Source organism: Grus americana, chromosome 13 (genome assembly GCF_028858705.1).
Source record: "Grus americana isolate bGruAme1 chromosome 13, bGruAme1.mat, whole genome shotgun sequence".
NCBI lineage: Eukaryota > Metazoa > Chordata > Aves > Gruiformes > Gruidae > Grus > Grus americana.
The window spans coordinates 22,888,531-22,902,827 of NC_072864.1; the positions used below are offsets into that span (position 1 = coordinate 22,888,531).

At 58.2% G+C, this 14,297-nt stretch overlaps 2 protein-coding genes across 5 annotated transcripts; one reads left to right on the forward strand and one right to left on the reverse strand.

Moving 5' to 3' along the window:
• Positions 1–110: 110 nt before the first annotated feature.
• ADGRG3 (adhesion G protein-coupled receptor G3) lies at positions 111–6,694 on the forward strand. 4 transcript variants are annotated; one of them, XM_054840772.1, is made up of 13 exons: positions 111–912; positions 1,396–1,425; positions 1,515–1,668; positions 1,751–1,868; positions 2,432–2,572; positions 2,658–2,780; positions 2,864–2,903; positions 2,989–3,089; positions 3,580–3,692; positions 3,844–4,127; positions 4,679–4,772; positions 5,237–5,523; positions 5,960–6,694. In XM_054840772.1, the coding sequence occupies exons 1-13, from the start codon at positions 831–833 to the stop codon at positions 6,073–6,075; spliced, it is 1,683 nt and encodes a 560-aa protein (XP_054696747.1). In that variant the 5' UTR covers positions 111–830; the 3' UTR covers positions 6,076–6,694. The 4 variants fall into 4 exon arrangements, with proteins under 4 accessions (XP_054696747.1, XP_054696748.1, XP_054696750.1 ...); XM_054840773.1 differs by having other exon boundaries at positions 4,679–4,758; XM_054840775.1 differs by lacking the exon at positions 5,960–6,694 and adding an exon at positions 5,668–5,883.
• A 518-nt stretch (positions 6,695–7,212) lies between these two features.
• LOC129212477 (uromodulin-like) lies at positions 7,213–13,440 on the reverse strand. The gene is made up of 9 exons (XM_054841109.1): positions 13,396–13,440; positions 12,482–12,548; positions 11,804–11,971; positions 10,877–11,082; positions 10,132–10,292; positions 9,352–9,597; positions 8,557–8,716; positions 7,982–8,126; positions 7,213–7,346 (listed from the first exon to the last, which is right to left on the reverse strand). Exons 1-9 carry the CDS (start codon positions 13,396–13,398, stop codon positions 7,255–7,257), a joined length of 1,248 nt encoding a protein of 415 aa, XP_054697084.1. The 5' UTR covers positions 13,399–13,440; the 3' UTR covers positions 7,213–7,254.
• Between the last annotated feature and the right edge of the window lie 857 nt (positions 13,441–14,297).

Consider the following 14,297-nt stretch of genomic DNA (forward strand, 5'->3'; position numbering starts at 1 on the left):
CACCGGGGTCTCTGTGCCACGCGCGTTCACGGGCTCTCCGATGGGCTCCGTCCCTTGGCTGGGGTTGTCCCAGGCCCGGGGCAGGACCCGGCGTTTCACCCCGTAGCATCTTGCCGAGTTGGGACCAGTAACGGCGCTCCGGCAGCCCACCGGCAGCCCGGTGCTGTAGGGGTCAGGGTGTTGGAGGGAGATGCCATGGCTCGGGAAGCTGCTGCGGTCTCCAGGGACCGTCGCTACGCAGTGACGAGGGAGGTCGGCACAGGACGGGAATCTGAAGAGGGAGAGTTCGCAGGATGGGAATCCGCCTCCCTCGGCGGCTGAGGGGCCAGGCAGAGCGCGGCTGCCCTTGCAAGCACAGCACCGTGTCTCCCATCCCGCCAGTTCCCCTTACGGATGGTACTCTACTGGTGGCTCACCCCCCTCCACCCGTGTCCCCACTCCTGGCCGTGACAGGGGGACCTTCCCAGGAAACGGACGCTTCGTCCCCACTGGCTCGTGGCAATGCCCGGCGGCGTGCCTGCTTTGGGAGAGGGATGCTCCAACACGTCGCTGGGCTGGTGGGGGCCATCGACCAAGGATTTGGCAGGATGGGGGGTCGAAGGGGAAGGAAAAAAGCCCTGTGTCAGCCGAGGGGGAAACGACCCGGCTCTGACGGTTATCGCCGTTGCTGCGAGCTGTGGTAGGAGGTCACTTGCCAACGCACAGGAAGGTGTGAGGGGTTCGCAGAAGGGAAATGAGGACATGCCTGTTGCCTCAGGAGCAGCCACAAGCCCCGGGGGAGCCCCGGGAGGAGCAGAGCCAGCGGGACCTGGGGAGCAGAGCACCGTGGGATGGCCGGGGGCGGCCAGGAGACCCCACAAAGCACCATGAACCTGCTCCTGCGCACCATCCTGCTGCTCCTGCTGCTGCCCGGTGAGTGGGGTGAGGGGGATACGGGCTCCCCCGGCATAGGGGGGTACCTGGGCTTCGGGGTAGGTTTTCCCATGTGAAAGTGTTGACCCGAAGGCCGTGGCAGGGTTTCACCCTGAAATGTGGCCAGGCCGGAAGGGAGTGTTCCCCCCGGGACGTGCGGAGAGCTGGCAGAGGCGAGCGGGGCGGAGGGGTTCGCTGCTGGGGGCTATTTGAGAACTCTGGACCAGCAGCCCAGGGTCGCCTCTGTGAGCTGCCCTGGGGGGCTGCACGCGGTGATGTGTCAGCGCAGGCACAGCGGCTTTGCCTTCACCGGCCCCGACGGCTGTCCAGCTGCTTTCTGAAGCCCACGTGACTGTAGGGCTGCTCCTTTATAACCTGGCAGCTGCCAGATTCTCCTGCCTCCCCCTTCCCCTGTGGACACGGGGAGTACTGACTCTAGATTTTGGGTTTTTCCTCCCATTTCCCCATGTGCTCTTCTTCCAGACGCTGCCAGGGGACAGGAGAGCTGTGACGGTGAGCGGTCCCCCCCATCCCTGCCCTTGGCTCCGGTGCCTGCCCGGTGCCGTGGTGCCCAGCGGTCACCCCACTCCCCTCCTCCCCAGCCCTGAAGCGGGGTGACCAGCACCACTGGTGCTGCAACACGGTGGAGTTGAAGGAAGGCGACGAGACCCTCAGCCCCGACTTGCCCCGGCGCTGCCCAGAGCTGGGGCGCTCCGGCAGCCTCGCTTGCGCCTGCCTGCGGGAGCGTTGGCTCAGGTAGTGGGCAGGGGTGGCCATGGCTGGGCTTGGGGGCTAAGCCCCCCATCTCCCCCGGTCCCACAGCCCTCCTGCCCTGCAGGCTGATGCAGTCGCCGAGGCCAGTGCTACGTGATGGGCCAGCTGGGGAGAACATGCTGCTCCTGAACGTCAGCAGGGCCATCACTCACGATGTCCTCATCACCTTCTCCCCCACGGAGGTGAGATGTGCCCCTCTCTCTTGCCTGGAAAGCCCTACGCCTTCCAAGCACTCTCCTCGGCCCCTGCCCTGGGGCTTGGTGTGCTACGGTGTGCTCTTCCCCCACTGTGCTCCACAGTGGCGTCATGGACCCACATCAACTTTTGGCATCACTTGCCAAGGAGTCACCTGAAATGGTGCTTGGGAGGGCAGAGCCCTCCCTGAGGAGCTGTCCCAGCAGCAGGCAGCTGGTTGGGGGGAGGGCAAGGAAGAGGAGGAACATGTGGGACCTTGCACCTCCTGCCCACCCCCAGGGTTTCCCCCTCTCTGGATGTCCCAGTGGACCATGTCCCATGGGGTGATGGTGGGTTGATGCTCTCCTGGGAGCTGCTCCCAGCTCTGCCCCTTTGCTGCTGGGCGCTGGGGATGAGGTTCTCCCCTTCTGCCCCTGGGGCTCCTGCTGCTGTTGCTGAGCAAAACCCACCCAGGCAGGGCTGAATTTGTGCCTGGAGCAAGATTGGTGGGTCCCGAGCAGAGAGGTGACGCTGCCAGCAAGCAACCTCTCACCGCTGTTCTGCACTGCAGGGCCCCAGGATGCAGAACACAACGGAGGAGGGGAAGATAGGCAAAATCCAGCTCCCCAGGGAGATATTCCAGTCCCTGAGCAGCTGGACAGTGCATGTGGTGGTGACGGTTCTCAACATCCAGCAGCTTGGCATGTTTGAGGTATGAGCTGGCATTGCCAGCGTCCCTCTGGCCACCAGCACTTGCCACCGGCCAGCTTTGCTCAGGCAGCGTTTCCCTCACACAGGAGGTCAACCAGACAGGGCAGGTCCTGGACAACATCGTGGTGGGCATCATGGTGGGAGAGACCAGCATCTCTGGGCTGCAGGACCCCATTCAGCTCACCTTTGTCCATGAGCAGCTGCCCAGCGTAAGCCAGCCATGCCCTCCCTCCATCTCTCCTCCGGTGGCCCTCCCCATGGTGTTGGCTGATACTGCTCTCACCCCTTGCAGGGTGTTACCCCGCAATGTGTCTTCTGGGATCCCAGCAAAGGTATGGTCCTCAGTGGGGCCAGGTGCAGGGCCAGGCACGGGTGCTTTGCCCGGAGCTCATGGCTGTCGCCCTGTGCCTGTTGCAGGGCAGGCAGGAGGCTGGAGCAGCAGTGGATGTGTCACGCAGCCCAGGGACAAGAGGACAGTCTGCTCCTGCAACCATCTCACCTTCTTCACCCTCCTCCTGGTGACAACCCACTCCCCGCAGCTCCTGCTTGTACCCCAGCTGCGCTGCCTGCCCCACCTTGGTGGCCTCTTGGGTGTCATGAGTCAGTTATAGCTGCTCCCAGGCAAGCCCAGGTCCCAAGATCAAGCCCAGCCCCTTCTCAGGAGGGCAGCAGCAGCTCAGCACAGTGGTTACAGGGTGGAAACGGCCCCCAGCCTACTGCAGGCTCTGGAGCAGTAAGGCTTGAGGTCCCATCTCCTGGTGGAGGCTCCCAGGAGGGTGCTCATGGTGGTCCACCACAGCCTTTACTCATCCCACCCCAGAGAGCATCTCCTATGAGCCACCACCACCTCACTCCCCCCGAAGACCTTCTTGGGGGACAGGCCAGGGGCTTGTGTGGGGTGCCTGCAGCAGCCCACCGGGGTTATCAGCCCTGTGGCTCCGGTAGCTGCAGTCAGGTTTTCTAGGTTGGTCTAGGACCCGTCTAACCCAACGCGTGCGTGTTTGGCAGAACCCAGCTCTGGAGAAGTCCACAGCAAGAGCCTTGATGGCTGTTGCCACTGCTGGCTGCGGGGTAGCCGTGGCTTTCTCTATCTTCACCATTACCTTCTGCATCTTCTTAAGGTAGGATGTGCCAGCAGCTCCCTGGGGACTTGTCAGGCTGGGAGCCATGTGGGGCAATGACGGTGCCTCTGCATGAACCTCCTGCGATACGGCATGGGGCCCTGCTCAGCTGTGACCCCCCATCTTTTCTGCTCCCTCTGGGGATGCGCAGGTGCAGGTTCAGGTCTGAGGAGAACCTCCGCATCAACCTGGGACTCCATATGAACCTCATGGGCAGCCTGCTCCTCCTCAACCTGGCCTTCCTGCTCAACAGTGGGCTCTCTGCTCGGACCCAGCTGGGGACCTGCAAGGTCCTGGGGGGGTTCACCCACTACTGCCTGCTCTGCTGCTTCACCTGGATGCTGCTGGAGGGCTGTCACCTCTACCTCCTCTTCGTCAAGGTCCTCGGCACCTACATCCACCACTACCTGGCAAAGCTGTGCCTGGTCGGCTGGGGTGAGCACCACCAGCCTGGGCGAGAGCTGGGGGGGAGAGAGGGGCAGTGGGTTACAACCTGAAGGGGAACAGGATGGTGCAGTGATGGGCAGAGAGTGAGCAAGCCCACCTCCTGCCTGCAGCTCTTCAAATGCTGGTCAGGGCCAGGAAATGTCTTATATGGGCTTGGTGCAGCAAATTCAGGGTGGCACCCGCAGGAACCCTCCATCCCGCTGGGCACCAGCCTCCTGCTCATCGAGCAGGTGATGTCCTCTGGGGTCTTTGTTCCCCCACTGCCAGTCCTCCACGGCACCTTGGGGTGCACCGCAGCAGATGATCCCGCAGAGAGGTTAGGGGACACCTCAGGCCCCACCGCCCAGCGCTGTCCTTCCTTCTCCTTCCCAGCAGTGACCATTGTGCCCCTGTCACTTGTGCAACCTCACCGGGTCCCTAACTAAGCCCCAGCTTCCTTGAGGTCAGCACATCCAGGGACATACAGAGACCCCAAGCCGACCACCTCGCCTGCTGCTTGCCTTTCTGGCCTGCTCCACGTGTCTCCCTTGTTCTTCCAGGCTTCCCTGCTCTTGTGGTGGGGGTGGCAGGAATCATCGGTAGCTACGGAGAATACATCATCCAGACCACGGACCACCAGGTCATAGCCCACCTGTGCGTGTACCACCACCACAGGGCTTAGGCAGCCCTTTGGCACGGGGAACGGTAACCTGGTCCTGCCAGGAGCGCGGCGGCGGGGGGTTGCGCCCATCCTGCTTGGCTTTACGCCGTGCTTCTGCTTCCCTAATTGCGATTACAACATAGCAGCTACAGCTGTGGTAACCACCACCACCACCACCTCTTGTGCTGAGCCTGCTCCATCATGCCTGCAGGCCTCCAGGTCACGGAGGGACACCCAAGGTCCACCTGGAGCTTCCTCAGGCTCCCTCCCAGCTGAGCAACACAAGGGCAGCAGATCTGCCCCACTGGCCCCCCTGCTTCACCCTGGCCTTGGAAAAGGCCACCCATGTGCACAAGGGTGTCCCTGCATCCCCAAAAACGTCGCCCTGAGGAGGGTCCCACAGGTGCTGCTGGGGCTAGCAGAGCTGCTGGAGGCACTGCGGTTGTCTCTTTTTCAGGTGCTGGATCACTTCCAAATATCTCCTGGTCCACTATATCACCAACTGCGGCTACTTCAGCCTCATCTTCCTCTTCAATATGGCTGTCTTTGGGGTGGTGACCCAGAAAAGCTGCTGCCTGCAGGGCACGGGGGTGATACATCAGGACCGCAAGGCCTGGAAGGTGGCCCTGGTGGCGGTGGGGCTCTTCTGCCTGCTGGGAACCACCTGGGCCCTGGCGTTCCTCACCCACAGCACCTCCTCTGCACCCATACTCTACCTCTTCACCATCCTCAACTCTGTCCAAGGTCAGGGCCAGCTCTGAGCCAGGCTCCCTGGGCTTGGGTGGGGAAGATGGAGGAGGCAGGAGCCAGCCTGGCAGTGGGTTGACCCTTGCTAGTCCCAAGGCACCAGCATCTTCCCAGCACTTGTCATGCCTTTCCCTTTGGCAGGGCATGTCAAGTAGCAGGTTCCAGCTGCCGCCGTGGAGCTGGTCATGGCTCCTAACCATGTCCACTCCACCAGGGGTGGGTTTCCTCCAGGGAAGCCACTCCTTAGCAGAGGAACAGGGACATTATCCACCCAGGGCATGTCTCAGCCAAATAGCTCACCTGAAGCACGGGGAGAAGACCCTCCTGCAGGAGCAGGAGCGAGCTGGGGGAACCCCCTGGAAGCAGCAGGGAAGTGCCAGCAGCTTCCCACCATCTCCTGCTGCTGCTGAGTGTCTGCCTTCTTTCCCTGCAGGAATCTTCATATTCATCTGGCTGGTCGTCCTCTACTACCCGAAGACAAAGGAGACCACTGGCTCCCTCTCCCACATCATCAGACATGACAAAACCACCACAGTCTCCCAGGACTAGCTGCTGGCTGCACCTCCCTCCCCGCCTGCGCATGCACCTGCTGAGAGCAAGCTTTGATCCCGACAGACGCACCTTCCCCACGGAGGACGAGGGCTCAGTTTACCGTGCCTCAGTTTGCCCTTCAGTGGGCAGGATCCACCTTAGCAGGGCTCTCTGCTTCGGCCCCTTCCTAGTGGCGCCTGCCTCGGGCAAGGAGCTCTGGAGATGTCCCTTCTGCCAAAGTCCCTCCAGGCTGCAGATCCCCTGTGGTCTCGAGGTGCCCCAATCTCATTCCCCAGGGGCTCCTGTGGGGGTGAGGAGGGAGCCCATGAACCACCTGCCTTCGGCCAGGATGGAGCCATCCCTCTCATCGCTGGAGATGGCCTTTGTGCCGGACCAGCCTGGCGGTGGGGTTTCCTGCTGTTGGAGGTGGGAGGATTGACTCAGGAGGATCAGGTCTGGGAATTAGCAAAAAAAGGGAAATCCCACGAGCTTCTTCACAATTCTTCCTGCTGCAACACGCCCTCGGGCCAGCAACGATTTCCGCAAGGACACTATGCTTCAGCCGAATGTACACACACAGCTGCCTTCCAGGGAAAACACCCGTCTTCTCCTTATCTGTGTTCTAGTATTAAATCTCTGCCAGCCATCTGAGCACTATGGATTTAGTCTTTGATGTTTACAATATTGTTATTTGCTTTATATCAGGGATGTATTGATGGGCAACAATCTTGCTGGCAATTTATCATGAATGAAAGGAGAAATCTGTCATGAATGAAGGAAGAAATCTGTAGGGATAGGTGTATATACACACGCGCGTGCACACGCAGAGCAGCCCTTTCTCTGCTAATGCTGCATCAGTGTCACACAGAACCATGCAAAGTCCAGCTTTGGTGGGCAAGTATCTCATGTGGGTACCTCCATCCCCACGTGCCTGGGGGACTCTCTGGGGAGAAGGAAAGCAGGAGGAAGGAACCTCCCATTCCTGGATACGTTTCGAGTCTAGGGAGCGTGGGCCAGGAGGGGATGAGAAGGTCCTAGGGGTGCTACAGGGAACAGAAACACTCCAATGTGACTCAACCTCCAAGCAGCATTTGCATCCAACCATCATCTCTTTCCCAAAAAGCACCTGTAATGCCACAGGCAAGAGCCTCTCTGCTACTGTCAGGTTTATTTGGAAACAGCTGTTCTCTACGCCGTTCACCGCCTCGTGCCGACAGCCGCAGCAGCCACAGCGAGCACACCAAGCACACACAGCAGGATGAGGGCCCCAGGGAGCCACGGGCTGGGTCCTGCTGAAGAGGAGAAAGGTTGGTTACACATCTGGGTCCCTCAAGCCAGCGCTGAACCCTGGCACGGCATCTCCTGGCCGGGGGCAGATTTGGGGGAGGTCATCACCTGTGAAGGGTAAGGGCCACCAGAGTGGGGGTGCTTTGGGGCACTAACAGGACTTGGTCACCCCAACTGGCCTCACCTGGGGCCTCCACCCACACCCACTGCCCAGGGGCTACATTTAGCTTGGCATTCGTGCCTGGTCTGAGCTGTGCTGTCGGTGGGCTTGCCCCCAGCCCTGGTCCTGGACCTCCCTGGATCCCCTGGATTGACCCTCGGTGCTCAGCAGGAGCCTGCCTGGCTGGGTTGATATGAAAACCCAGCCTTCCTCGCCAGGGGTGCTGCCTTCTGGCTCCTGGTCCCTTCCCGCCCAGCTGCCTTGCTCAGCCCGACCTGTGCCTGGTACGGAGCTGCTCACGCAGAGGTAACCTCTCTGTGCTGGTTTGGCTCCTGGAGCACGCTGTGCATGGCCGTGACACCTGAAAGACTCCACGCTTCCGTGCTGGGTAGTGATTTTAGCAGCCCTTTTTAATAACCTGGCATTGCCTAGAAAGTTGCAAGGGTAAGGGTCTGTATGTACGTACGTCATACGTACCCCCCAGGTCCTGTTGGTCAGTCCTGGAATGGGAGGTCTCTGCTCCCAAGGAAGGAGCAGCCAGCAGATGGATGGGCCCATAGGAGACAATCTTATTGTAGTCATCTGCCAGTGCCCGCTTGCTCCTCCAGTGCCTGGGGCATTGCTGTCAACAAAGACAAGGGAAGGGGGGTGGGACCACAGGGCAGGGGAGAAGCCTGCTCCGGGGGGACAAGAGCTGTCCTGGTGGTCTCCCCCAGCGGAGGCACAGCTGGGACTGCAGCCTGGAAGCAGTCAAGACCCCAGAGGACGAGAGGAGCTGGTTCCTGGCATGGTTCCTGGACCTTAGCCTAGCATAAAGCTCTCCTTCTGCAAATACCCAACAGACAGAGGGAAGAGGGAAAGGAGGTCTCTGGTGGGTTCAAGCTCTTGTACCTTTAGTTCAGGGCACTGGGGTGAGCTCCTGCTGTTGGGAAGTGTTTATTGTGCTGAGGCACCTGAAAACAGAGCAGAGCCCCGTCTCCAAACAGCAGCCCAAGGGAAGGGAGGTCCACCTGCCCGGCCAGGGCATGGTGCAGATCACTGGGAGAGCTTACCTTGGCACAGGGCTCCGGGCTGTCGGGGAGACAGAGCCGGACACGGCAGTGCAGGAACACCTCAGAGTAACCAACAAACTGAAACATCTGGAAGCTGAACTTGGCGGTAGTGCTCTCTCCAATGGCATTCAGGTATGTCACTGTCTTGTCATGGGGACACCTGGGACACGATGGCTGAGTCAGCAGGTGGCAAACAACGGGGAGCATCCCAGCCTGGGACAGCAGAGCATACAGGCACCGGGTGCAGCCCCCAGGCTTTGCTAAACAGGACTATTTCTGTCTCGGCACCAGTGGGGATGCCTTTCCTTGGCACCCTGCGTTGTGCTCAGGGACGGGCTGCCACCAGCACAGGAGCTGGCTTGTGTCTTGCTCTGTGGGGCCACAGCTGCTCTGCAGGGGCGGAGTGGGCCTGGCTGCGGCTCCCACTTCCCAAATATCCATGTTACTGGCTTTGGCTTGGCTGCAGCCACCTCTAATACAAGCTCTTCAGCAGATACCTCTATGCACATCCCAGCAAGGTCTCCCCTCTCCCCTCCTTGCCCTTTGCCTCCCCAGCTGGCCAGGAGCGATGCTAGAGGGAGGGCAGCACTGTTGGCAGCAGAGCAGGGTGAGGAGAGGGGGATCAGTTCAGAGCACTCAGGGGGATCATCTATGGGGCTGGTCCACTTATTCAATGACGGTGTCCACCACGGGTTCATTGCTCCCCCACAGCAACCTGTTCTTAGCACCCAGCAAAGAAACGCGATTGTGCACATGGTGCAAGGAGACCAGATGCACTAGGGGCTCTTCACTCACCCCTCCTCAATAAGCTTGTGCCGCATGTCCTGGTAGGGGTCAGTGCTTGGTGTGGCCCAGCAGTCCTCAACGCTCAGCAGGAAGTACTTGAGCTGGTGCTCCCCTTCTATCTTCAGCAGGACATAGAGTGTGTCCGTGACGGGGACGGCTGCGTTTAGCAGGTGATAGGGCTGGAGGTAGGAGGAGGTCTTGTACAGTTTCATGCTGACGTTGAAGTGTCCTTCTCTGACCATGAACTGCACCAGCCTGAGAGGAAAGGAGGAGAGCTCACGAGCAGAACAAGAAGGCAGGAAGGATGCAGCACAGGTCAGGTCACCGGTGCAGGTGCACTGACTCTGCTCCCAGGTGGAGCCTTGCGAGAGTCGGGCTCCAAGCTGCCTCCTGGCTGTGGACAGAGGCAAGGAGCTCCAGGGTTCCCACTGACCGCTGGCCAGTGAGGACTACGAGAAAGGCAACCCAGGGGGTCCTAAGCTGCACCTCCACAGGGGCCTGGTGGGGGCATCTTCCAGTTCCCACCCTTTATTTTTTAGCTAGATGGTTTCAAGCAGTGAGGATAGGAGAAAGGAAGATTGTGCGTGCCCCTCTTTGGCTCTGTCCCAGGCCCAAACCCTGTGTCGAAAAACTGAGGGGAAGAGAAAGGGAGGCACCCTGATGTGGCATTGCTCTCAGAGCTCTCTAGTGGCTCCCCAGGGCCTTTGCAGATCACCTCACGGAAGGCATCTATTTTTCTGCAAGCTCACAGATACCATGTCAGCAGCAAGGTGAAAAGGAACCACTCACTTGTCAACGGCAGTGAGAGCGAAGGGCAGTTTCACCACCTGCTCATAGGCGTAGATGCAGGAGAAATGCACCTCCAGCTGAAAACTCCGGGAGATCACACCCCTGTGCACTTCCCGCTCTGACTCAATGACGTTGGAGTATGACACATGGGAGCTGTTTTGCTGGAACGACACAGAAACCAAGTCTCCGGATCATGTCTAAGTCCATACACAGAGCTCTAAGCTCCAGTTCAGAAGGTGCAACTCAGCTGTAGTTACTCCGGGCCTCCTGGACATCTGTTGGCTCAAGTCCCGTGTCCAGGGGCTACTGGTAACCATCACTGGAGTAGGCAGGTCAGTATAGTGACCACAGGTGAGGGCCTTCTGTGCAATGCAGAGCTGGAGCACGGGTTCCTCGGCACCCTCCCTGACCCATGAATCAAACGAGGGACCAAGGGGCTGTAGCCAGGGCTGCAGGGCTCAGAGGGTGCTACCAGAAAGCTGAGGGTTCTTATCAGCTTGTAAAGAGCACAGTGAGACTTCCATGCTCTGCTGAATAAGATGAGATGTGCTGCCAGCAGGGGTTTGGTGGAGGCAGAAGAGCTTTCTGACAGCCCCCAGGGAAGCCTTCCAAGGGGGACAAGAACTTTACAGCACACAGATATAAAAGGAAAAGCCTCCGGGGCTTCCCCTTGCAGCCCCCACTCAGCATGTCTGCTCCTCTCATGGCTTCTGAGCTATGCAGAGAGGCTCTGCTGGATCCTCACCTGAATTATTGATCCACAGGCAGTGTGGTTTTCACCTGTGAGAGTGGCTGCAAAAAACAGCTCACCCTCTTCTTCCCTTTCTGAGACCTTGCATGCCTGGTTCTTCAAGTGGACAAGCTCCCGGGGGATTTTCAAGAGTTCAAACGCCTCCTTCCTCACCATCATATTCATGTGCTCTTCCTCGCAGGCCAACTTCAGTACCACATCTGGGGGAAAAAGCCATCTGCAATAGCAATAAGGAAGAAGCCTGAAGGAGCCCTAGGTCAGCTATGGGATGGCACAGTCCCACCGAGCTCAACAGACCCTCGTCCCCGCCTTGTTGGAGGCAAAAGACAAACCTTTGGGGATGCACAGAAGTTAATGTGGGTCTGTCTTTTTGTACTAGTTGCCCAAGACCTGTCCATGGACACTGCTACTCCAAACAGACACAGTCCTTAAGCCTAAGACGTGAAAGGCAGATGGGTCTGGCCCCCTTCAAGGGCTGTCTACTGAATCACTGCAGTCTGCCAAGGGCACCAGATAGGGACAGTGATCCTCACTTTGAGATGAAGAAGACACAGGTTTTGGTCAGTATCTGGTAGGAGCCTTCTCTGCAGCCGTGCTGGAGTGCGTGTGGTTGTGCCGAGACTGCACGACATGCCCGGCTGCCCTGGCATGGCTACACCATGGCATGGCTTATTGACAGCCAAGATTTCCTTCTTCCAGGAATCAAGACTTTTGGGGAGGAAAGAAATGGCCTGTGACTGGGTCTTGTACCAACGTGTAGTCAGGACATGGTGGTGGTGCGGCACCTGAACCAGGAGCTGCGACATGCTCCTGGAGCCTGCAGTGGAGAGCAGCGTTAACACCAATGCACTGTGCCCATCACCCTCCCCTCTGGTGCCTGTGGACAGACTGGGGAGGGCTCACCAGCATCGCCAGCCCTACCTTGGCAGAACACCCCTGTGAAGCCTGGTTTGCAGCTGCAAAATGGTCTGTCCTCCATCACCTGGCAGTCCCCCTGATGCTGGCACGGGTTTGGCAGGCAGGCGTCCGGGCTCCTCTTGAGACGGAGGGCAACCCCTCGCCTCGGGCCGCGCGGGCTGGCCAGCTCACCTGCAGCAAAGGAAAGGTGAGTAAGCCGAAACGCAGCAAGAATATCTCCTCTATGACAGCCACGAGAGCAAACTCGCCCCACAGGCTGAGATCCTTGCTTAGAGCCAGAGCAGGCACATCTGAGGAAGGAAGAACTGCCAGCCCAGCTTGCCTGGGAGGATGTGATTGAGAGCCTGGAAGACCTCCTCAGCATGGCCGTAATCTGGATCAGAGCCATGGAGCCTGCCACCAGCTAGCAAGGAGCGTGGTGGCACGTCACAGCCCCTGTGCCCATCTCCATGGGTTATATACTGTACGTGGCTGGGATGGAGAGCCTGAGGTTTCTGTCTATTTTCCCAGCTCTTGCACCCCAGTTCCTGCCCCCCCGAGCCCTCCTCTGTTGTCCCCCCTTAGCAGCCTTCAGCGGTGCCCTGAATGAGGAACCCGGACATGGATCAGGTGAGGGTTTGACCTCTCCTTTCCATACTACCCATCTGTGACCCAGCAGGGACAGTTTACAGGGAGACTCACTCTTGTTGCCTTCGCAGCCAGCCAGGCAGAGGGCAGAGACCAGCATCAAATACCTCACAGTGCTTTCCTGTAAAAACAAGCAGGCTCTGGGTAATTCGGGTTTTTAGCATGCTCGCTGGAGATGTTTGCAGTCATTCAGAAAGAGGCAACCTTCAAGCATGGGTGTGATAATTTCTGTACCGTATTTTCTCGAAAAACTCTAGGTTCAATGGCACAAAGTCATTTCCTATTCCAAAAGGCCAGATCAACAATGTCTGCCCCACCCCCCACCCCAGTCAGGCTAAGACAAGGTCAAATACTGTCCTGAATTTAGGTAGCTATTCCAGAAAAAGAGGCTTGGGAGAAACCAGACCTCAGACCTGCAGGGATGTGCCAACAGCGATAAAGCCACATTTCAGTAAGAACAGACACTTTGAGTAAAACCACACAGCTGAGGCATCGGTCCAGGCTCCCCAAAGGAGTTTCCCTCTTCCCACTACAGCTCTTTTGAAGAGTTAGGATTTGCAAATAATCCTTGCTTTTCCAGTAACTCATCTCCATAACAAGAAGACAACCAGATAAAAAAACCCAAAGCAAAGCCCAACTCAAATTAATGCCACGAAGCCACAGATTAAGTCAATCTCCCCCGTCAGTACAGATAATGGATTTCTTTAGGGAAATTAATGGCACTGGGTGAGCCCTGGACACTGGAGTCTCCTTACCAGAGCCGTGGATTTGAGTCAGCCGGGGCCAGTGGTGTGCAATGCTCTGCCTCCCCTCTGCCCGCAGGTGCACCGAGAGCCGGGCAAAGCCAATGCCAGCAGCCCCGCTCTGGTCTGGCAGCACATCACGTACCCCCGACCCCCGACCCCGAGCGGCTGCGACCACCAGATCCCCCCAGTGTCAAGATCTCGCCTTGTTGTCATCCCACTTACCATCGCCAGGCCACTCCACGCTCCTCCACCCACTGCTGCCCCAGATCGCTCTTGTGCTTCCCGCTGCGAGCCTTATATCACCTTCTGGCAGCTCATCCTTGTCCCCCGCGCAAACGCGCTGCCTCGGCGATTGCACAAGAGCCAGCTTAGCATCCTTCGGCGGCGCCGGGGAGGAAAGGACTCTGCAAAGTCCATCCTCCAGCACGGACCCAATTAGCCGACGGCCTGTGAACGCTGACCCAATTCACGGCCCTGATGTGATCCCAAACAGGGGAAATATCTGCAAAATCCCCAGAAATCTGAGGGTTTGTGCATCCAACTGTTTATGTGGTACCTGCTTTTGACGCAGTGCTAACGACAGATACCACAGCGGCACACACGAAGGCCAGATAACTGTGTGTACTGGATACGTGTGGTTTCGCAACCACAACGTACATTTGCTTTGGCTGTTTTTTCAATGACTTCTGACATCTAAGATCTGGTGAGAAGTACTGGTGAGGGATGGAGGGATGAAGGCTTGGTTCCACCACACTTTCAGAAACAGTAACCAGCTGCAAAGAGCAGTAAGCACACAAAGTGATGCTTCTGGGTATATATTGACCATACTCTGTGCATCCTCACAGCTTTAATTGCTACAGTCACCATAACAGAGCAGCAAATGTGAACATGCATCCAGTTTTCTTCCTAACCACAATGAAAACCAGTAAACTAGAGTGTTTAGCGCCTGAGTCTGCTTACAACCTAATGAACTACCAATAATAATAATAATTAAAAAAAGCCTGCTGCCAGCTTTTGGGTGAGAATCTCTGCTTTCCATAATGTATTTTACAAAGCAATTAACCGGGACTGAAGCTTGCACAGACTCGCTTAGAGATGCAAAGGCAGTGCAGCCTGCAGGCTTA

Coding starts and splice junctions, on each gene's coding strand:
- LOC129212477 (XM_054841109.1), bottom strand. Junction 11,083..11,803: donor CACAGGGGTGTTCTGCCAAG/GTAGGGCTGGCG, acceptor TTTTTCCCCCAG/ATGTGGTACTGAAGTTGGCC. Junction 7,347..7,981: donor TGACCAACAGGACCTGGGGG/GTACGTATGACG, acceptor CCTCTTCAGCAG/GACCCAGCCCGTGGCTCCCT.
- ADGRG3 (XM_054840772.1), top strand. CDS start 831: ATGGCCGGGGGCGGCCAGGAGACCCCACAAAGCACCATGAACCTGCTC. Junction 2,781..2,863: donor TCCATGAGCAGCTGCCCAGC/GTAAGCCAGCCA, acceptor CACCCCTTGCAG/GGTGTTACCCCGCAATGTGT. Junction 2,904..2,988: donor CTTCTGGGATCCCAGCAAAG/GTATGGTCCTCA, acceptor TGCCTGTTGCAG/GGCAGGCAGGAGGCTGGAGC.